The following is a 24687-nucleotide window of genomic DNA, read 5'->3' as shown; positions in this document are numbered from 1 at the left end:
TGAACTTCATGTAGACTTTTTCTCCTTGTCCATGGTTCATAACGAAGTTATTTACTCTGGTGGAAAATATTTAACGAGCTCCCATTTAACATAAAGCAAGAAACTGGGAATCGCTACCAATTGAAAAGAAAATTCAAAGCATATCTCATTAGCCACATTATTTGAATGTTTAGATTAAGGATTTGTAAATATCTGTTAACTACATGTCAAGTAGAAGTATTTGTTATAATGCTGTATAATAAGTAGTAATGCAAGTAGTACTTAGCATTAAGCTGCTTATAGCAGCTCTATAATAAAACTGGTGAGGCTGCATCTTGTTTCAGAGTGGCAGCCATAACAACTTACTACAAAATTGATGTGATAAACCGACAATTAAATTTAATTTTTTTATTTTGCTTTGAGTACTGATGAAATTAGTAGCAGATGGTTATTTAGATTGGTCTCTGCCTCTGTAGGTGGGGTGATGGTTAAAACTTGCTTCACTGTAGTTAATATATGATTGGTTCTTCATGCATGTAGGATGCCAGATATTTACTCTGATTAACAAATGTACACAAATTTGTGGCCAGTTTTCACTCCGTATTATAACTTCTCACAAATACGTAAGTTCTACCAAACAAACTTATAGTGAATGCTCCTCTAACACTCAACTGGAATGAATTGAATGAACTACCTCTCATATAAATATGCCTGCACTCAGGCAATCGAATTTTTATAACAGGTAACAATGAGAATCTTTAAATGTTATTATAATAAAATGATTGATAAATAGATTTATAATTAACTTGGGTAACTTCCTGCAATTCTACATCTTGACAGAAGTCTCCCAAAGCCTTCTCAGGAAATTCTAGTAGTATTCTCCTGGGTTGCTTTGGCCCTAATTGAAAATAAGCTGTTACCATCACATCACAGCAGGCCTAAAATATACTCAGCATCACCTTACACAATGATGAAAAGGTCTTTGCCTTTTTCAATGGTGTTTGCTCATGCTTCCACTGCTGGCTTTGCTCTTTTGCCTTGGGGTCATAGTGATACACCCAGCACCAATCCAAAACAATCAGTGGGCTGTCTGAATGAGTGTGAGCAGTCACAGAACCCAGCAGATGGCAATCTTTGTGATCTTCAAAATGGTATTCAGTATGTTGAAAACTGAGTGTAGGTGATATTCCACTGCTACCTAGATTACGATGCACATCTTCATGTCTTCCACTGTTTTGCCATGGTGTAGCAGTTAAGTCAAATCCTTTTTGGGAATCGAGAAAAACAACATCAATCTGACTGATGAATCTGACTGCTCTGATCCATAGCTTTCAGTATGTCATGTGACAGTTACGGGAGTTCATGTTCGTTGGTATGGTGGGACGCATTCCTTTTTAGGTACACCATACACCATTATGTTTGAGCCAGAAGACCAAGACAGGCGACACAGTGGGACTCACATTTGTGAGGATGATAGTCCAAATCCCTGTCCGGTCATCTAGATTTAATTTTTCTGTGATTTCTTTAATTACTCCAGGCAAGAGCTAGAATGTTTTAGCTGAAAAAGGCAGGGCCAATTTCTTTCCCGGTCCTTTCACAGCCCAAGCTTGTGCTTAATCTCTAATGATTACACTGCCAATGAGGCATTAAACTCTAATCTTCCACCTTTCCTTTCTTGAACTAAAATACATTCTAAGACTCAACAAAGGTAGACGTCAAAAGACAGTCGATATCAATCATCTCTGCAGTTCTGCAAGAACTGAACTAGGATCATTCTCCTGTCACTTTCCTTAAAGTACTACTGCTTTTGTTTTAACACACTCAGTTTTGGTTACTGCATCATCTACAAGTGTCTGAATGCAAACTTTGGTATGGTACCACTGGAAGCCTTTACATATGGCCAGAATTTCTTTGGGTTTTGTAATAAGTCTTTTGATATGATTCTGTTACAGTAGTCACTGGGAGGCTTTACACATTAACCTTTAGACAATTAAACATGTTTAATCTAGCATTTCTCTGTCTCTGGTATCCAGTGTTTGGCAAACTATTCTTCTGCCACAGTTCTTCTGCTTACTCCTGGTAGAGCTAAATATTTCAAAATCCTCATTGTGAAATGATACTAGTGTTTCTTTATCAAGTTTGCTGACCATGTAAATTTTACTACTTGTTTTAGTCATCTTTTGTACTTGGCTAAATATTGTTGCTACAGCCACCTCATAGGTTTATCTTCCTTCAATCTACCAGTATTTGCCATTGTAAATTATAGAAATAGTCTTACCCTGATTAGTCCTACTTTTCTTTGTAATGCAAACTTATTTTGCCTGAGGTTGGCTTCTATAAGTCTTTCAATTCTTCTGCAAATAATTTGTGTCTGTATTTTGTAATCATGACAATTAAACTGACAGTTCCAAAATACTCATTCCTGTCAGCAAATTCCTTTTGTTACTGGAGTTACAAGTAACATTCTTCTTTAATTTTGACAGTATCATATGTTAAATATGAAGTGTAATAGTTTTCTCGTAGCTGGTTCTTCCAAAGATCTTAATAACTCTCAGGGAATGTATTCCATGTGCCTCATTTTGACTTAAATCTTTCAGCACTCTGTCAAATTCTTCCTGCAATATCGTACCATTCATTAGCTGGTAACAATACTGAAACCAAATCCTTAGGACTTTGGCTGCAGAGCGACATAAAAGCTATTACTGAGGCCAATACCTTTGGAAAATCTCTAAAGTAATATTTACAGCATCACTGCATTTTCTCCATTGAAGAATATTTAAATTTATGAAGTATGTTATGCAAATACTTATGTATAAAGTTTATTATTGTAAACTTAAATATGTATGGCTAGAAATGACATTCAGCTGTATACTCATAACTTGACTTGTCCAATGCCTTATGCATAAGCTGCATTGTAGAAAACAGGACCAATAAATACATTACAATACAATCTTCATATACTTTTTGTTTCCTTTCCACAATATTATCTTGAAGTTAATTCACTTTGCATAGCCCTTTTATATGAGGGTTGGAACTTTAATAGTGGCAACTATTTATTTACAGCTCGTACAAAATAGATACGTGTTCCAAAGTTTTACTGACCTTCAAAGTATTCATCACCAGAATTGTGTATAACCGGTTGCCAGTTATGTGTAAGTCATAGGATACACTTAGCAGTGCTAGCGTGTTGACATTTCAAGTGGCGGGTCTATTGCCCGATGAATTTGTAACAATTCTGAAGCGAATTCCATGAAGTGTTTCCTTCAGTTTAGAAACTGAGTTTAAGTCACAAGGGCTTAAGTCAGGGGAGCACAGTAGGTGGTATAGCACTTAGCAGCCCCATCAGTCAAACAGATCAGTAACAGCTTGCAGTTTACATGCTTGAGCACTGTCCTGCAAAATGATCGTTAGGTCCTGCAGAAAGTGTCATCACATGGCTGGTCATAGGTTGTGTTCCAAAAATGAACAGCAAAGAGACAGAAGTGATGACACTGCTGAGTGCTATACCACCTACTGCACTCCCCTGAATTAAGCCCTCATATGTTCAACTCGATTTCTAAACTGAAGGAAACACTTCACAGCATTTGCTTAAGAACTGCTACAAATTCATTGGGCAATAGACCGCGCTGCTTGAACTGTCAACATAACTGGCACTGCTAAGAGTATCCTACGACTTCCACATTGCTGGCAACAGGTTATACACAATGCTGGTGACTACTTTGAAGGTTAGTAAAACTTTGAAACATGTATCTATTTTGTATGAGCTGTAAGTAAATAGTTGCAACTATTAAAGTTCCAACCTTCATTTATTCCTTGCACCTTCCAGCCTTCCCTTGTTTAATAATACTCCTACAGTTGTAAAAATTATTTATTTCTAAAAACGAACACACCGCCCGGTTTCAAGTCCATCTTCAGGTGCAAATTAAAATGTGAGTCCACAAAGGATGCATAACTAATGTCAACATAAGTTAAAACAGGGAATCTCTGGTACATGGCATGCAAGAGAGCATCCTCTTCAGTCCTAGGTTGTCAGAAAAGGGATATTGTCTTGCATGCCCTGTACTAGGGATGCCCTATTTTAACCTATTTTAACCTTAGTTATACATTCTCTATGGAATCACATTTTGATATGCACCTGAAGTTGTGACATATGTTCCAAAACTGGGTAGTGCTTTCCTTTACAGAAATAAATAATTTTTACAGCTGTAGAGGATTTTATCATTGATCATGAATAACAGTTGTGGATGACCCATCAAGGGAAATGCTTCCCTTCTTTGCTTAGTACTGGTTTGCCATCATAGTTCTTGAAATTCAAACATCTGCTTCTCTTTTTCCAAAGCTTTCTTTGATCTTCCTGTTGGCAACATTTATCTTTCTCACAGTCATGTATACTTGAACAGCTTTGCTCTCTTTTCTAGTAACTTCTGCTTTGGCTTTATGCAGTTTCTGTCAGTGTAATTTTTAGATGTTCATATTACCTTTTTGTCTGCTTCAGTAGCTACTACTGCATCATTGACTTCAGGCATGCCTTCACATCCCGGCAAAGGATGTGCAGGCCAATCATCATTGTAATTCTACAGCTGGGCAGCTGGGTGGTACAAAAGTTCTGCGTAACACCCTTCAACACAGCATTCTCCTGTCAGTGATTGACTGAGTTGCTACACAGTGCAGCATAATATGGAATTTTCGCAACCAAGTGTGTGATGAGAGCCTGCCATGTATCATACACACTAAGCTAGAGGTAGTACAAATGATCCCACTTTAGACAGTAGTGCCATTCCTTCAGTGTAGTGCATCTGACAGGCATAGTCTCTGCAACAATCATCTGTCAGATGTACAGCTAAGCTACTCCAACCTCACTGAGCAGCACAACGATTTGGCAAGGTTGCTGGTTATGAGTTGTAAGCTAGCCCTAACAATTCAGGGCTTTGTAAAGGACCTGCCACAGCTAGGGTGCCTAGTAGCCGCCATTGCCTGTTGTGCCATCTTGCCTCCAATCTTCCCAAATTCAACTTTGTGTGCCTGCTCATTTCTGCCTCCTTTCTGCCAGCCATCACTGACTGCAGCCATTAGCCTTGACACACTGTGGAGTTGACACATTACCTGTTCAGAAAGGGCACTGTCACTACCAGCTGTTGTGCTGCCTCAGCATTGTGCTGGTGCCTTGTAGCTGTGACCAGACACAGGTCCACTATCACTATCATTAAAGCATGGCATGGGAGGCATCAAATAATAAAGAATGTACTTGTTGAACAGGCATTCTTGACTCCCTGGGAAATCATTGGAAACAGCAACTGAATCATTAACAGACTTTACTGTACAGGGCTTGGCAACCAGACGGTAACATCTGGAGTTTTTCTTGACATATTCCTGGCGTTTGACACAATCAGTCATGCAGTCCTAGTAGAGAAACTAGAGAATACTGTTATTTGTGGACAAGCAACGGACTGTATAACATCATATTACAGTAACAGGAGGCAATATGTCACCATTAACAACCTACAGATCACAGATCATAAGTTAGAAGCATTATGTATGGTGTACTTTAAGGATCCGTTAGGAGACCTATCCTCTTCAATTTATTTGTAAATAATGTACAAGCATATGAAAATGAAAATAAGAAGCTGTATCCAAATGATATGACTGTGCTAAGTCTTTCCAACAATTTTGAAGCACTTGAGAGAAACACTTTCATATCAATCAATAATACAGCACAATGTCTCACAGACAATGAGTTAATTATTATTCTGGAAAAAACTGTGTACATGGTTTTCAACACTAAGCAAAAGAAAGAACACAAATGTTTTTCTAGGCGAAAAAGAACTGGGAGAAGTAACTTCAGTTAAGTTTTTAGGCATAAGAATAGACAGTGGCCTAAATTGGAAGCAGCAGATAAAAACTGTTTCCAACAAGCAACGCTCAGTGATATTTAGAATGAAACAACTTGCTCAGCACATCAAGACCTCTTGTGCACTGTCTATCATAGACTATATATCTATATGGAATCATAGTAATTGAGAATTTAACCATCACAGGAATGAAACATATATTCATACTACAGAGGAAAGCCATTCGAATTATATTGAAAAAAAAATCTTGTATCAACTGTTTCACAGATCTTAATAGTTTGATATTTCCATGACTGTATATATTCAAGACCATTGTGACTGCACTACAAAATCCCATAAAACTGGAGATCAAAGAGACTGTTCGTCCTCATAACACAAGGAACAGAAATCAGTTGCAAGACATATCACATAGACTTCAGATTTTCGAAAAAGAGCTAATTACTTTGGCATAAAGTTAATACAAGAATTGCCAAGAGTCTTACAAAACCTCAAAACTGAGAAGGTGTTCCCTGCATCCCTAAAAAATTTCGAATGGAAGAGAAATTGTAGGTACATGAGCAGAGAGTAAGTGAAAGTTCATCCTGTGAGTGATAAATGCTATGCAACGAATTAAGAGAAATTAAATGAAAAATTAGTGCTAGAGCAACACACATAGCAGAATGATTCATGTACAATATATGATTCACAAAAAAATATATGCTGAAAATTCTTCAGCATTATGTGTATACTGTGCAAGCTAGTGTGTTTTTACTGTGTAATCTACTATTTGTATGTCATCTAGATTGCAACCATAATGATGTGCCCTATATTACAAGTACATACTTATACCAAAGGTAATTTACAGGGCCAATGAAAATCACAATCACAATTGCTGCTGTACTGGAAAACTGATACCATAGTATATGGCACACACAACTCTGTAGCCTCAACTGACTAGCCTGTTACACAATTTTTTTTATATATTTTCTCATTTCATCAATGAAATTCAGTATCTCTTGCATTATCCAAGGGTTTTTACTAGGCCTTTTCATTTTACCTATTTGTTCCTCTGCTGCCTTCATTATTTCACCTTTCAGAGCTTCTCATTCATCTTCTATTGGATTCCTTTCTCCCATTTCAGACAGTAGTTGCCTACTGCCCCATTTGATACTTTCAGCAATCAATGGTTCCTACAACTTATGAAGATTGCATCTCCTTAATTTCCTACACTTCTGCAACTCCTTCAGTTTCAATCTGCAATTCATAAACAATAAATTCTGGCCAGAATCCACATATGTCTGGAAATATTCTGTAGTTCAAAATCTGGTTTTGAAATCTCTGGTCTACTATTATGTAACATAAATGAAACTGTCCAATGCATAGATGTCTCATCCATGGTCACAACTATCTTTCATAATTCTTAAACCAAATCATCAATCATTAAATGGTACTCTGCGCAGAACTGTAGTAGATGGCATATCCTTTCATTCCCCTCCAATACACATTTAGCTACTATTTTTCATTCTCTTCATTTTCTTACTACTGAATCCCAGTTCCCACATCACAGTTAATTTTTTGTCTCCCCAAACACTAAATAATTTCTTTTAACTTGTCATGCACTCCTTCAATTTCTTCAATCATCAGTGGAACTATGAAGTACATAATTTGTATTTCTATGGCGTATCTTGGCTTTCTGAGACTAAAAAGTATTCACTATGCTGTTCACAGTAGATCATCAGCATTATATTTTCTTGTCCATTGTTAGGGCTGCACTTGCATTACTGCTACCAGATTTTCAGGTGATACTCTCTATGCACTTGTGCTGAAGTCCTGTTATTCTTGTCAACATACTTCACTAAATCCCACTATATCTAACTTCAGCCTACCCATTTATCTAAATTTTCTAACATGTCAGTCTGGTTATGGGATCTAACTTCCCAAATTCTGATCCATTACCTAAGTAGATGTGTATAAAAGCATGTATAGCACTAGGTTTTGTTTCTGTATTATGGCCATTCTTGTTCATGAATATACAGAAGAGTGAATACTAATGTAAGAAAATTATTTATGTACCATTATAACTATGCAACACATTATTACTTATTATTATGTGCATGTTTTGATATGTATGTGGCACAATGCTATTTTGAGATTGATGAGATATCATAATTTTAATTTCTGGATGAAGCTTACTGTGGAAAGCTTTATCCATGAAACTCATTGTATCATTAGAAAATTCTGTAACTGTATGCTGCCATTCTTCAGCCCACATTAAACTCTCTTCGAGTTCCAATAACATCTCTTTTAACTTACAACAGTCTCCATCTGTAACATACAACACAAAATAGTGTTACTATTTCAGTTTCACCAGAAAATAATGTTTTACATTAACCATAACAAATAAACAAGTAAACTGTTATAAATTTAACTGATACTCACTTTTCATCATAATCATAATTTAAGACTGATTATGCCTTTCAGCGTTCAGTCTGGAGCATAGCCCCCTTATAAAATTCCTCCATGATCCCCTATTCAGTGCTAACATTGGTGCCTCTTCTGATGTTAAACCTATTACTTCAAAATCATACTTAACTGAATCCAGGTACCTTCGCCTTGGTCTGCCCAGACTCCTCCTACCCTCTACTGCTGAACCCATGAGTCTCTTGGGTAACCTTGCTTCTCCCATGCATGTAACATGACCCCACCATCTAAGCCTGTTCATCCTGACTGCTACATCTATAGAGTTCATTCCCAGTTTTTCTTTGATTTCCTCATTGTGGACACCCCCCTGCCATTGTTCCCATCTACTAGTACCTGCAATCCTCCTACCTACTTTCATATCAGTAACCTCAACCTTATTGATAAGGTAACCTGAATCCACCCAGCTTTCGCTCCCATACAACAAAGTTGGTCAAAAGATGAACGGTGCACAGATAACTTAGTCTTGGTACTGACTTCCTTCTTGCAGAAGAGAGTAGATCGTAGCTGAGCGCTCACTGCATTAGCTTTGCTACACCTCGCTTCCAGTTCTTTCACTATGTTGCCATCCTGTGAGAATATGCATCCTAAGTCCTTAAAACTCTCCACCTGTTCTAACTTTGTTCCTCCTATTTGGCACTCAATCCGTTTATATTTCTTTCGCACTGACATTACTTCCGTTTTGGAGATGCTAATCTTCATACCATAGTCCTTACATTTCTGATCTAGCTCTGAAATATTACTTTGCAAACTTTCAATCGAATCTGCCATCACAACTAAGTCATCTGCATAGGCAAGACTGCTTATTTTGTGTTCACATATCTTGATCTCACCCAGCCAGTCTATTGTTTTCAACATATGATCCATAAATAATATGAGCAACAGTGGAGACAGGTTGCAGCCTTGTCTTACCCCTGAAACTACTCTGAACCATGAACTCAATTTACCGTCAACTCTAACTGCTGCCTGACTATCCATGTAAAGACCTTTAATTGCTTGCAAAAGTTTGCATCCTATTCCATAATCTCGTAGAACAGACAATAACTTCCTCCTAGGAACCCGGTCATATGCCTTTTCTAGATATATAAAGCATAGATACAGTTCCCTGTTCCACTCATAACACTTCTCCATTATTTGCCGTAAGCTAAAGATCTGGTCCTGACAACCTCTAAGAGGCCTAAACCCACACTGATTTTCATCCAATTGGTCCTCAACTAATACTCGCACTTTCCTTTCAACAATACCTGAGAAGATTATACCCACAACGCTGATTAAAGAGATACCTCTGTAGTTGTTACAATCTTTTCTGTTTCCATGTTTAAAGATTGGTGTGATTACTGCTTTTGTCCAGTGTGATGGAATCTGTCCCGACTCCCAGGCCATTTCAATTATCCTGTGTAGCCATTTAAGACCTGACATTCTACTGTATTTGATGAGTTCCGACTTAATTTCATCCACCCCAGCTGCTTTATTGCACAGCAATCTATTGACCATTTTCTCCACTTCCTCAAATGTGATTTTATTTCCATCCTCATTCCTATCCCATTCTACCTCAAAATCTGAAACATTGCTGATCGTATTTTCACCTACATTGAGCAACTCTTCAAAATATTCCCTCCATTTGCCCAAGGCATCCACAGGATTCCCCAGCAGTTTTCCTGACCTGTCCAAAATACTTGTCATTTCCTTCTTACCTCCCTTTCGAAGACTGCTAATTACACACACCTTGCTGTGCTGATACTACGAATGGCTAAAAGCAAGGGGGAACCACAGCCATAATTTCTCCCAAGGGAATGCAGCTTTACTGTATGGTTAAATGATGGTGACATCCTTTTGGGTAAAATATTCCGGAGGTAAAATAGCCCCCATTCAGATCTCCAGGCGGGGACTACTCAGGAGGACATCATTATCAGGAGAAAGAAAACTGGCATTCTACAGGTTGGAGTGGGGAATGTCAGATACCTTAATTGGGCAGTTAGGTTAGAAAATTTAAAAAGGGAAATGAATAATTTAAAGTTAGATATAGTGGGAATTAGTGAAGTTCAGTGGCAGGAGGAACAAGACTTTTGGTCAGGTGATTACAGGATTATAAATACAAAATCAAATAGGGGTAATGCAGGAGTAGGTTTAATAATGAATAAAAAAATAGGAATGCTGGTAAGCTACTACAAACAGCATAGTGAACACATTATTGTGGCCAAGCTAGATATGAAGCCCACACCTACCACAGTAGTACAAGTTTATATGCAGACTAGCTCCACAGATGACAAAGAGATTGGTGAAATGTAAGATGAGATAAAAGAAATTATTCAGATAGTGAAGATAGACGAAAATTTAATAGTCATGGGTGACTGGAATTCGAGAGTAGGAAAAAGAAGAGAGGGAAACATAGTAGGTGAATATGGAATGGGGGTAAGGAATGGAAGAGGAAGCCACCTGGTAGAATTTTGCACAGAGCATAACTTAATCATAGCTAACACTTGGTTCAAGAATCATAAAAGAAGGTTGTATACATGGAAGAAGCCTGGAGATACTGACAGGTTTAAGAGAGATTATATAATGGTAAGATAGAGATTTATGAACAAGGTTTTAAAGTGTAATACATTTCCAGGGCAGATGTGGACTCTGACCTCTATGAACTGTAGATTAAGACTAAAAAAAGTGCAAAAAGGTGGGAATTAAAGGAGATGGGACCTAGATAAACTGACAGAAACAGAGGTGGTAGAGAGTTTCAGGGATAGCATTAGGGAATGATTGACAAGAATTTGGGAAAGAAATACATTAGAAGAAGAATGGGTAGCTTTGAGAGATGAAACAGTGAAGGCAGCAGAGGATCAAGTAGGTAAAATGACAAGGGCTAATAGAAATACTTGGGTAACAGAAGAAATACTGAATTTAATTGATGAAAGGAGAAAATACAAAAATGCAGTAAATTTAAAAAGGCAAAAAGGAATATAAACGTCTCAAAAATGAGATCAACAGGAATTGCTAAATGGCTAAGCAGAGATGGCTAGAGGACAAATGTAAGGATGTAGAGGCTTATCTCAAGAGGGGTAAGATAGATACTGTCTACAGGAAAATTGTAGAGACCTTTGGAGAAAAGAGAACCACTTGCATGAATATCAAGAGCTCAGATGGAAACCCAGTTCTAAGCAGAGAAGGGAAAGGAGAAAGGTAGAAGGAGTATATAGAGGGTCTATATTCTTAAGGACAATATTATCTAAATGGAAGAGGATGTAGATGCAGATGAAATGGGAGATATGATACTGCGTGAAGAGTTCAAAAAAGCACTGAAAGACTTAAGTCGAAACAAGGCCCTGGGAGTAGACAACATTCCATTAGACCTACTGATAGCCTTGGTAGAGCCAGCCCTGACAAAACTCTACCATGTGGTAAGCAAGATGTATGAGACAGGTGAAATACCCTCAGACTTCAAGAAGAATATAATTCCAATCCCAAAGAAAGCAGGGGTTGACAGATGTGAAAATTACTGAACTATCAGTTTAATAAGTCATAGCTGCAAAATACTAACAGGAATTCCTTACAGATGAATGGAAAAACTGGTAGAAACCGACCTCGGGGAAGATCAGTTTGGATTCCATAGAAATGTTGGAACACGTGAGGCAATACTGACCCTACGACTTATCTTAGAAAATAGATTAAGGAAAGGCAAACCTATGGTTCTAGCATTTGTAGACTTAGAGAAAGCTTTTGACAACGTTGACTGGAATACTCTCTTTCAAATTCTGAAGGTGTCAGGGGTCAAGTACAGCAAGAGAAAGGCTATTTACAATTTGTACAGAAACCAGATGGCAGTTATAAGAGTCGAGGGGCATGAAAGGGAAGCAGTGGTTGGGAAAGGAGTGAGGCAGGGTTGTTGCCTATCCCCGATGTTATTCAATCTGTATATTGAACAAGCAGTAAAGGAAACAAAAGAAAAATTCAGAGTAGGAATTAGAATTCATGGAGAAGAACTTAAAACTTTGTGGTTCGCTGATGACATTGTAATTCTGTCAGAGACAACAAAGGACCTGGAAGAGCAGCTGAACGGAATGGACAGTGTCTTGAAAGGAGGATCTAAGATAAACATAAAAAAAAGCAAAACTAGGATAATGGAATGTAGTCAAATTAAATCGGGTGATGATGAGAGTATTAGATTAGGAAATGAGACGCTTAAAGTAGTAAATGATTTTTGCTATTTGGGGAGCAAAATAACTGATGATGGCCGAAGTAGAGAGGATATAAAATGTAGACTGGCAATGGCAAGGATAGCGTTTCTGATGAAGAGAAATTTGTTAACATCGAATATAGATGTCTTTTCTGAAAGTATTTGTATGGAGTGTAGCCGACACCCAATTCCCGAGCAGAGAAATCTCCGAAAAAGCCAGGAATTGATCGCGGGCCCCTTAGCTTGATATCTCCCGCACTGACCGCGCAGCTACCGAGGTGGTTAATTTCTAAACTTTTAGGTGCTGGAACGCACATCTACCATACAATCTCGCTCACACCTCTCCCCAGCGCTGACAGTCAGAAAAATCACAATTTTCGATTCTTTAAAGCTTGTGTTAAAATTTAACAAGAGAATTCATTTTTCAAAAACACTGTCGAGACATAGAGATTTGTAAAACATAATTTCTTTGACCAAAACAATAAAACCGTAAGGTATAACATAAACAATAGGTGCTACCGTCTGTCCACATAAAACATCTAGCTGCGCTCGCTATATGTCGCCTCAAGTCGGATTATGATGTCATGTTTTCAAATACAGCCAACCGCACGGTTCCCCTCCAGAAATCTGGGAACTGGGATTTTATTCATTACATAATTCTCTCACTTTCTGGTATTGATTATCTTCGCGTCTGTATTGTACGTCTAGCTCTGCTAGCGTGAGAGATGAGGGAATTTGAGAAATTAAGAGCTAATTCAGAGGCTAACCCACAATCATTGTTCACTTGTAGCATTCGCGAGTGGAACAGGGAAGGGTCATCAGTTAGTGGTACTAGAAGTACCCTCCATCAGAGATCAGGTGGCTTGCGGAGTTCTGATGAAGATGTAAATATTCAGGGGAAATTATGACGATCATAAGCGTCCGGAGGGAAAGGAGGCAAGAGAGGCCACTTCCCTCCCACCATTCATAATCTGGAGTAAAGAATTATCATTCATCACAAAATTATCGTATATTTCTAGAAGTAATTTCCGTGATTCAGCAAAACCTCTCGTTTACCCAATTGTAGCATTACGTAGCTGATCGCAGTGAAATAATGCTGTTGCAATTCCCATCTTCTTTTTAGAAAATGTAACACCAAACGTTCGGTTATAGAACAGTGGCATCATTTGTTTGTAGTTGCTCTGTTTTCTATAACGACTATAACAATGGGCACGCTGTCGGTCCCGAGGGTAAAAACAAGGATGAGAAAGGCCGCTCTTGTGTGCTGTGCCGACTTCCTTTATCGGCTTCTTCGAATCGTGATTGACAGTAGGTTTCAAGGTAATTCCGGACTGTAGTGGAATCAAATTCCCACTCATAGTACTCTTAACGTAATCAACAACAGGTAAACGCAGTCCTTCCTGGAGCGCTGTTTGATTTCGCAGAATGCCATGTGCGATAGGGCGTGCACTCCGCTGTGTGTTTAACATTTGTTCTCTGCGTTGTCGCTTCGAGGAAGATTCGTCAAAAGTTGTCTATGACTGGTCAGTTTTATTTATAACCAACGGAATTCCGATTATTTCCTACTGCAGAATTTTGTACACATTATTGGTATAAGCATAAAAATATCTTTACCAAATATTTTTCTGCTTTATTTCCTAGTTCATTGATCATTTTGTTGGAAACATGTCAAATATAATCGTAAAATGATAATTATAGTTTCAAATCATCAGCTTCAACAGTCTCTCACACTCATAATCATTTAATAATACAAAACGATTTTATTTAAGGTAATCGTGACTCATGCTTACCTTATTATTATCGAAGTACTCTACCTGTGGCAAATATACACTGATGAGCCAAACCATTACGACCACATGCTTAATAGCTTGTTTTTCCGTCTTTGAAGCGAAATGCATCAATGATTCTGCGTATCAGGGATCCAACAGTTTGTTGGTAGGTTTGTGGAGGTATGTGGCGTTAGATGTCTACGCACAGGTCGGTAATATACGTAAATAACGGACCGCTGATTTGCGTACGCGGTGATGGCGCCGAATAACGACCCAGTTGGGTTCCATAGGATTTATACCAGGCGAATCTGGTCAACGAGATATCAACGTAAGTTCGAAATATCGACTGATTACTGTGTAAACTACAAGGGGAGCAAGTGTAGAGCTTGATAACGAACCAGAAAGGAGCTTTTTGAGATGGTTCAAATGGCTATGGGCACTAAGGGACTTCACATCTGAAGTCATCAGTCCCCTAGAACTTAGAACTACTTAAACCTAACTAACTTAAGGACATCACACACATCCATGCCCGAGGCAGGTTTCGAACGTGCGACCGTAGCGGTCGCGCGGTTCCAGACTGAAGCGCCTAGAACCGCTCTTTCGAGTTGGTGAATCAGCCAAAGTTTATCTTTTTTCTTTAAGTTAAGTAAAAGTCGAGTATCGTGAAGTACCTTTTGGGGCACCCTGTACATCTACTGCTAAAAATCAGAAAATTTATCATACCACACGCTAAAAATAATGAATAGAGTTGGAATATCGACTAAATACTGTACTTGCCACAAGGGGAGCACATGTAGAACTGTATTAAAGATCCAGAGAAAACCTTTTTGGGTTGGTGCAGCTTTTTTTTTTTCCTCTCCGTTAATTAGAAGTCGAGTCATATGCCACTGAAGTCGTAAAGCACCATTTGGGATACCACGTATTTCTACTGTTAAAAATCATAAAACATAGTGAACCGTACGCTAAAAATGATTTTTTAACAAAAATATGCGAATACATACGATGAACCGTCAGTGATATCGCTTAAAAAAGGAGCTCCCTTGAACTCCACGCAAGAGCGATTCACCAAGCAGTTTCAACCGAACGCAACAGTGTCGTCAAATTCTGCTGTGGAAAACGAACTGCTACGTTTAGCAGCAGTGACAGTTCTTCATAAACCTGTTTTGGACCGCTTTTCTTGGAAACTGTAAGCTCTGCAACAGAAAAACTGCATATTTTTCATTGACACCAAGAGCCTTCTGCACATCTTTCCAGTCTGTATTTCGCATTCCGTCTTAAATCCCGCAGTTTCTCTTTTATTTATTAATCTTGTGGTTGATAGGCTTTTCAAACTCAGTGTGTCTACAGACATTTATTAATAGTAGCAGAGCTAGTTCTTGGACTCCTGCGAATTGTATGAGGGAGAGACAGATTGTATTAAATGGCAAGGGGCTTAAGTATGGCTGTAGAAATGGTATACTCTAAATGTTCAAAATTAAAATGTCCACTTCATTTTACTTCAACCTGACTAGAAGTTAACAACTTCAGTAATGTAGCTAAATGAATAAAAGTCACCAAACGAATGTCAGTATATTGTGACTATTGTAAACTTCCCTTGAATTTCGACGTCTGCAGCACAAGCTTAAAAATGCTATTCACTGCAAAATGTAATAGGATATTTTTTTGGATTTGGAGTCCTTCTTAATATAAATGGCAACTCCACTATCAGCATCAATTTTCAGAGTGTATCGTACGCCAGAATTAACTACAAATTTTAACATCTAAAGACCTTAGGCCTACACATGTGGGTATAATGAAATGAAAAAAGCTACACAAGCACGCCTAATAACTAGACAAATGAGTCGCAGCCATGTTGCTACCCATCGCAGGCGACTGGTCAAATTGCTTGAGAATTAAAATTGATCCGCGCTTTGTTGTGATGCTCTGTGATGTGAACACACACGTGCGACCTACTCGCAGATCACTCGTGACTGGGAGCCCCAAAGGTACACGTCATCATCACGTATATGTCACCGAAGTTAATATAAATATAATATTAATATAAATTAAATATAAATATGTAACATGATATAGAGCGATATTTGCAAATAAATGTAACCGAAAGAAGCGTCAAAAACCTTTGGTATTGATGATTGTAAAAGGTGTGCTATCAAGTCCCAACTTAACCACCACCTCTGAAATCGTGACGTATTCCGAAAGAACCATAGAACAGAAATTCCGAAGTAACGTTTTCCGTATCGAACTTGCCAAATTTCCCTCAAATGTTCTTGATCAATGGAGAAATTTTCGTTCTTCAAGATAACAATTTTTGTGTAACAATCTAAATTCCACTTTTAAATTCTCAGTAGTACCATTAAGAACGATTTCTTTAAGAACCCAGTCTGTTACAAGTCTGTTACATCAGAAAGAACACGTGGATTCTGGAACATAATATGGTATTTGTATATGCACTGAAAATGTTATTACTAACTGTTTTGCTATCTAGTGATCGTATATTCGTTGTGTAATTGCTGTGAATTGGTAATTACAGACTCACCCATCGCGCGTATTCGTTGTTCGATTTCTTCTCGAGATACATTGCTACTCCCGTTACCGCTCATTGCAGGAATTTAGAAGTAGCACACGTTCCTAAATCTCATCTGTCACACCTAACGGCGCGCTGCGATCTTCACGTTCTAAGAATAAGTGAAATTTCTAAACATGCTCTGTCACAACTAAAGGCAAATAAACAAAAAACATGAAAAAATAATTATGAATTTATAAGTCGTACCTTGGGTCAAAGATATTGCTCGTTAAACAAAAAATTTAAAAAAACATCATTTGGCCATCGGTGCTGCTGCACCAAACAACCAGATCGTTTCCATGTCAAAGAAGGCAATCACTACATCGTACATCGGATCAGCCAAATAACTACCGGCTGAATGAGAACAGCGATAAAGTACATGCATCTGCATCCACTCTCTGCAAATCACTGTGAACTGCATTGCAGAGTATACTTCCCATTGTACGAGTTACTAGGGCTATTCCCGATTCATTTACGTAAGGAGCGCGGGTAGGATATTTTAAACGTTTCTTTGCGCACTGTAATTGGTTCAGTCTTGTCTTCCTTACTGGAGCAATACGGAGGGGATGATTCGTCACTTAAAAATTAGTTCATTCGGGGAGTAGCGCCTGTCTTCAAGCGTAACCCACTTCCCTTCTTTGAGCATCTCTGTCACGCTCTCCCTTCGGTCAAACAAGCACGTGGCCACTTGTGCTACCCTTCTCTGTATGCGTCCAATATCCCCTTTAGTTCTACGTATTATGCGTCCCACACATTTGTGCAATTTTCAAAAATTGCTTGCACGTGTGATTTGTAAGCAATCTTCTTTGCAGATAGATTGAATTCCGCTAAAATTCTATCTATGAACCGAGTCTGATTCGTCTTTACCTACGATTGAACCTATGTGATCGTTCCATTCCATATCACAATGGGACCTCTGTTAACGTACTGTTACAGAACGTATCACAATTAGTAGCGGCCGCTTGCGACACCAAGCTCAGAGGGGGCCCCAAGTGCAAGATTTACACAAAGTTAGTACCAAAAACTGATGTAGGCGAAACTGTGCAAGGGAAAAGGGGAGCAGGAGGAACCGGGAGTGGGGGAGAGGGGGGGGGGGGCTAAATGATTAGTATCGGGAAAAAGACCCTGGCTACACACGGTTAAATGTATGAGTTGAGCAATTCCAGCTGTGGCTCGTTGATATTGTAGTTGTAATGTATGACTTTTTTCGTTTTGTGAAACATAAAATTTTACATTTCTGATCATTTAAATCAATCTGCCAATGCTTGCACCACTTTGAAATCTTATAAAGATCTGAGTATTTTTGCAGCATTTTTCAGGCAGTACCTCATGATACATAAGTACATAATCTGCATTTTTCTGATAATATTTCATTATAGATGACTATAGTATCTACAAAACATTTGAGGTACCGGTAACTATTATTATTGTCTGCAACGTCATTAGTATATGATATGAACAGCACAGAAACCTAGCTCACTACTCTGGAGCACACCTGAAGTTACTTCTGTATCTGTCGATGTCTCTGCATCGACGAAACATGCTGCATCCTTCCTACCAAGAAATCTCGAATCCAGTCGAATTTCCTTGTGCCAAAGAGCGATTTTTTTCAGTGGGCTGCTAACTAAGTTCATTTTGCCTTAGAGTTAATTTAAGTGGTTTCTATAGCTTATATTCGTTAACATGTACTAACACCACACACACACACACACACACACACACACACACACACACACACACACACACAAACAGGCAAAACCTTATTATCACGGGTACATTGCTCAGATCTGACACTGACACTGATGACATTTACCTAGTCCCACGCTAATGGGAAAGGAAAGTGAACATTCTGTGTTACGGCCCCACATGAATTATGATAATGTACAAGGTGACAATTATTGAACTAAATGAAATAAAATCGTCATACCTTCAGAACGGTTTGGGTTGGGACGTTCAAACTGCACGGTTGGCCGCGGGGCATGGTGGGAATTTAGTATGCGCATGCGAACGGCCATTTGCAAGTGAAAATGTCACGGTACAGCGTGGCTGAGCGTATAGCAGTTGCGAATTCCTGCTATGTGAGCAACAACAGCCCAACTGCGGCTCAAAGAAAGTTTCGACTGAATTCAAGCTGAAGACAACCGGTTCAAGTGTGCTAACAATCAAGAACTTGATTCGCAAGTTTGAGGGAACGGGTAATGTTCGTGATAACGCTTTTGGCAATGTCGGTCGTCCATAAAGTGTGAAAACGCCTGAAAACAACGAGAATTCATGCGCTGTGTTTCGAACCAACCACAGGAAATCGATCAGACGAGCTGCACCACAGGTTACAATCAACCGGGAGACACAGCGTCAAACTTTTGTTGAAGACCTGTGTCTCTTCCCATACAAAATTCAAACCCACCAACTATTAAGCCCCAGGGTCATGGAACAGTGGTTGTGTTTCGCCAACACTATTTTCCATAGAATTTACAAACAGGGCTTTGATGTGAATACAGTTTCGTTTAGTGACAAAGCCCACTTTCATTTGGATGGGTTAGTTAACAAGCAAAAATTGTAGCATTTGAGCAACTGAGAATCCTCATTTCGCGCTCGAGAAGTCTCTTTACCCTCAAAGGGCGACTGCGTGGTGTGCAACGTCCAGTCACGGGATAATCAGTGCGATACTGCTTGATGGCACGATGACTAACGAACAGTATGTGAAGGTTTTGTAAGATGATTTCATGCTCATTATCCAAAGTTACCCTGATTTGGAAAAGATGTGTTTCATGCAAGACAGAGCTCGAAGCAGGAGAGTGTTTGATGGGCCCCATTCTGGCTCTGGGATACCCAGAGGCCACTGCTATGGGTCCCCGATTGGCCGCAATATTCTCGGGATGTGAACACATGAGACTCTTTTTTATAGGGCTATATTAAAGACAAAGTATACAGCAATAACCCCCAAACCACTGCTGAGCTGAAAACTGCCAGTCAGGAGGTCATTGACATCATCAATGTTCTGACACTTCACTGGGTCATGCAGAATTTCGCTATTCATCTGCGCCACATCACCACCAAAGATGTCAGGCATATCGAATGTGTCATAACATAAATCCTAATATCTCTAATGATATTTACATTTGGATAAAGTGTGTGCACACCGTTGTTTGTAACTACAGTAATATACATTTTTTTCATATAGTTCAATAACTGTCACGATGTATGTTGTCATGTTGTGTATGCTTTATTCGCGAGGTGCTACCAATGACCGAAACCGGTAATAATTGTAATCATTTCAGTGATTATGTCCAAAATACAAGGAAGTGGATCACAGAAGATTGGATATCAACTTAAGGTTTATCGTCTCCTGCTACTAAGAGCTGTTGTTACAACTAGTTAAGTGATGTTGACAATAATGCAGACTGTATGGAAAAGCATAGCTCAGGAATGGTTCATTATACAGCCCTGTATATTTATAAGTAAGCTATATTATATGTTTTTACTACTTACATAACCAAGTGTGGTTTACTATATTTTTACACCATATCAATAATTCTAAAAAAAAAACTGTGGAAAATATAAAATATCCAAAGTTCCGTAAAATCCAGACACAACGTGGTCAAACAGGTGATCTGTATGTATACTCAGAGGGTAGCCAAACTTTTTTGTGGCGTAAGCACTAGATAATAATACCTGGAGATCTCTCTTGGATACTCTCCTAGATACCTATTAGGACAAGCGAACTATTAAAATAATCTGACTCCAAATTGACAGAGATCAGCATTAAAGTTCAAGAGAGAGAGATTATAGACCCCTTGTTCAAGAAATAATCACGGATTTTGTTATTTATATAGATGGAGGGACAGACGTGGCGTCACACACAGTCAGTCAGACTCCAGCTCTTGGCTAATATACGAGTACAACTACAGAGCAGCAAGTTAATTGTTTATTTTTTTCTGTGTTTTCGTGTATGCTTCTCTGTTTAATAGGTTTAATCTCGCGTTTTTGTAAATGTAAATTCATTCAGTCTGTAGTGCAATAGTTGCTCACTGAACAGCCAGCTACATAGCTCATTAAAGCATAAGCATCCATTGGTCACATATCAGGAGGGTAGCAAGTTGCATATCTACAATTGTCTGCTTTTAATTAACTTTCTCAGTTAGACTTGCTAGGATGACTAGAACGTGTGCAAGCTGTGTGTGGACGCAGGAGGAGCTGGCTGTAGTTCACAATTAGTTGAATGTGCTTTTGGCTATTGTCAGTCTCCTTCACGCTGCTGCATCAGGGTGTAGTGGTGGCAGAGAATATATTGCATTGCTTGGGACATCTCAGGTTATGCATGTTCTGCCCACAGCCTCTGCTTCTGAAGCTTCTTAATATGCCATGTGCTAGACTTGCAAAGACACATAACAACTACAAATTTCGTGGTCCTGTCTACTTCAACGAATTAGCTGAAAAAGTCTACACAGTGCCAGTAAATAAATTTAAAACTAGTCTTTCGAGGTGGATCAAAAGTAAAGTAATTTACTCTGCTCAAGAGTTCGTTGAGTGTGTGACAAATGACCCACTTTCCTTGTGAGAATGAACTATAAATTAACTGCAAACCATACATATGCCACACTGTGAACTATTTTATTACTGTTTCATGTAATTATTGTTAATTATCTGTTGGATTATTTATTTGTCATTCACTGAACTATGTAGTTCATTTATCTTGTAATTGATCTATTAGGAAACTTCTTGTTGTTATTTACATTTGTACAAATATGTATTGCATCCATCTTGAATTATTATATTGTAGTTAATAACATTTGTCATGTCAAAGTTTATATTATTATTATTGTTATTATTATTATGTAAACACTGATGACAGTAATTGCACATAAATATGCTCAATGGTGGAATAAAACATTTGTATTTGTAACTACCACTACCAAAGATTTGGCAGAGAAGCTGAGGAAATTTTGGTCATACATAAAATCGCAAAACGGGTTTAAGACTTTCATTCAGTTCCTTGTTGACAGGTGGCAGTTGAATACAGCAAAACGAAAGCAAAGCTTTTAAATTTCACGTTCACGAAATCACCACTCGGGAGAATCGTGCAAATGTACTATCATTTGACCATCGGACAGACTCCAGTATGGAGGACACAGTAATAAGCATTCCTAGCGTAGAGAAACAATTATGACTATTGAAAGCAAATAAATCACCAGGTCCAGATGGATCCCCAGTTCGATTTTACAAAGAGTACTCTATGGCATTGGTCCCTTGCCTAGCTCGCATTTACCGTGAATCTCTCGCCCAGCAGGAAGCCCCAAGCGACTGGAAAAAAGCGCAGGTGACTCCAGTATATAAGAAGGGTAAAAGAATCTACCCAAGAAATTACAGATCAGTCCCTAACGTCTGTTCGTTGTGGAATCCTTGAACGTAGTCTCAGTTCCTAATTAATAAACTTTCTTGAATGTGAGAAGCTTACGTCCACGAATAAGCATGGTTTGGGATAGCATCGCTCATGTGAAACTGAACATGTCCTTTTCTTACGTAACATACTGAGAACTATGGATGAAGGGCAACAGACGGATTCCATATTTCTAGATTTCCAGAAAGCATTGGACGCAGTGCCACATTGGTGGCTGTTAATGAAGGTAAGAACATAAGGAATAAGTTCTCAGATTTTTTAATGTCTCGAAGATCTCTTGAATAATAAAACCCAGTATCTTGTTCTCGTCGGTGAGTGTTAGTCAGAGACAAGGCATGCCCCAGGTAAGTGTGATAGGACCACTGTTCTTCTCTATATGCATAAATGACTTGGCGGACAAGGTGGGCAGCAATCTGCAGTTGTTTACTGATGATGCTGCAGTGTATGGTAAGATGTCAAAGTTGAGTGACTGTAGGAAGATACAAGACGACTTAGACAAAATTTCCAGATGGTGTGATGAGTGGCAGCTAGCCGTAAATGTGGAAAATTGTAAGTTAATGTGGATGAGAAGGACGATCAAACCCGTAATATTTGAATACAGAATTACTAGTGTTGTTTAGATATCTCAGCATAATGTTGCAAAGCGATATGAGGTGGAACGAGCATGTGAGAACTATGGTAGGTAAGGTCGACTTTGGTTTATTCGGAGAATTTTAGGAAGGAGTGATTAACCTGTAAAGGATAGGCCTACCGCATATAGGACGCTGGTGCGACCCATTCTTGAGTAGCGTTCGAGTGTTTTGGATGCTTATCAGCTTGGATTGAGCTAAGCAATTCAGAGGCGGTATACTAGATTTGTCACTGGTAGGTTTGAACAAAATGTAAGTGTTACAGAGATACTTCGGGAACTCAAACGGGAATCCCTGAAGAGAAGGTGACTTTCTTTTAGAGTTCCATATGGTGGCTTGAGGAGTATCTGAGTAGATGGAGATGTAGATACTTAGAAATAAAACAATATCATTATACACATGTATAAATTTGTAGATAGGGCTGTAATGAGTCGATATAAGAGAGACTGTGAAACCAGAAATGCTTCGACAATGTAACAATTGTGTATTTTAGACAGATATAGTGACAAGACGACTTTGTCATACTTCCACTAGTTCCGTGTGCGCATGAGGAACTGGTAATGATGTGTCGTCCTCCATCCCATAAATGCGAGTTGCAGGTCATGTGTATTTACAATTGTAAAGCTATTAAGATGCAGTGTCTGATTGTAGAATTGAACGAGCATTATTCGTCGATCTTGTACTGATGTTACTGTTGATGAAGTCACAGGAAGTTAACTGACAGAAGATAAAAAGGGACTCTGTTGACAACAAGGTTAGCATTACTTTTATCTGCATGACTTGTATTAGCTCCTAATACTAGTGCTGTTTGCCTGATTTTGAACCAGTTTATTGAATCTTCAGCTATTTTTATGAGTGTTCTCGCCAACGGCATCAGTTTGTAACACCGAAAATGTAGATAAAATGCCTTCTGCAGCATCCAGACTTTTTCACCATTTACTATCTGTTGATAATTGTAATATATTGCAATCTCTGAATCTGTAAGCATATTTACAGAAACTGTATTTAATATGTAATGGTTGTAATAGTATGTTTATTTGTGAACATATATAATTGATTTTAATTAAAGTGTAAATAATGACAATTGCTGTATAATCACCTATAAAACTTTGCATATTGAGGGTCTCTCTCTCTGTCATGTTGCAAGGAGAGAGAAGACAGGACACTGACGACAGCTTGAGTCTTGAAATAATGCGGAAGTGTTTACAGGGCAGTCCCGCAGACGCAGTGAGCAGCTACGATTATCCCACTGTAGGTGCACGTACTTATTTACCAGCGAGTATTGAGAGCACATCCGGAACGGACAGGTGGACGAAGCTGCAGTTCTAAGTACTGCCTGTCCTATAATTATCCATGGCTCTGGAGACAACTCATGGTTCTCAGGCAGCGGCAGCAGTAGCTCAGCATTGTCATTGTCTACATTCTCCATCGTTCTCCCAGCTACAACATCATAAGACTGTTAACTGACAGAGTGTACCTAATATTGTAGAGCATTACCCAGTAGCACTTGTTTAACAAACTTTAATGACTAACTTTCTTGAATAATCGAAGTTAAAACCTATAGGCCACCTGTGTCATTATTGTCCTCAGCCTTTATTAACAAACAACGTCCCTTTTCTTTCCATGCAATCATCGAATATGAAAATTGATTAACTATTTATGTCTAGTTTTGTTTGTTTGCTAATGACCAGTTTGTCTAAATTTTGCTGCCTCAGTAACTGTTCATTCTCGTTTGGAAAACAGAGGCTTACTAATTTACAATTTTAACATCACTCACTTGAAGTGGTGTAAAATTTCACTTACAAAACTAATAACTAAAGATACAGCACACATTGAGAGTCCACTATTTCATTTATTCTGTATTTAGCTTACTGC

General features: G+C 38.6%; 1 protein-coding gene across 3 annotated transcripts in view; it reads right to left on the bottom strand.

Annotated features, from left to right (window-relative positions):
* LOC126348001 (interaptin-like) overlaps window positions 1-17088 on the bottom strand; it is a 238839-nt gene extending 221751 nt beyond the window's left edge. The window contains exons 1-3 of one of the 3 annotated variants that reach the window (XM_050002320.1): window positions 16993-17088; window positions 16759-16897; window positions 8001-8132 (exon numbers count right to left, since the gene is read on the bottom strand). In XM_050002320.1, coding sequence (XP_049858277.1) covers window positions 8001-8132; window positions 16759-16822 — 196 coding nt within the window. In that variant the 5' untranslated portion in view covers window positions 16823-16897; window positions 16993-17088. Of the gene's footprint in view, window positions 1-8000; window positions 8133-16758 lie in introns of all 3 variants that reach the window. The other 2 variants (XM_050002318.1, XM_050002319.1) reach the window with 2 other exon arrangements.
* Window positions 17089-24687: the final 7599 nt, after the last annotated feature.

The sequence above is a fragment of the Schistocerca gregaria genome, chromosome 1, assembly GCF_023897955.1.
Source record: "Schistocerca gregaria isolate iqSchGreg1 chromosome 1, iqSchGreg1.2, whole genome shotgun sequence".
Classification (NCBI taxonomy): domain Eukaryota; kingdom Metazoa; phylum Arthropoda; class Insecta; order Orthoptera; family Acrididae; genus Schistocerca; species Schistocerca gregaria.
Note: the sequence above shows the minus strand (reverse complement) of the source record. Positions and strands in the feature narration are given on the sequence as shown.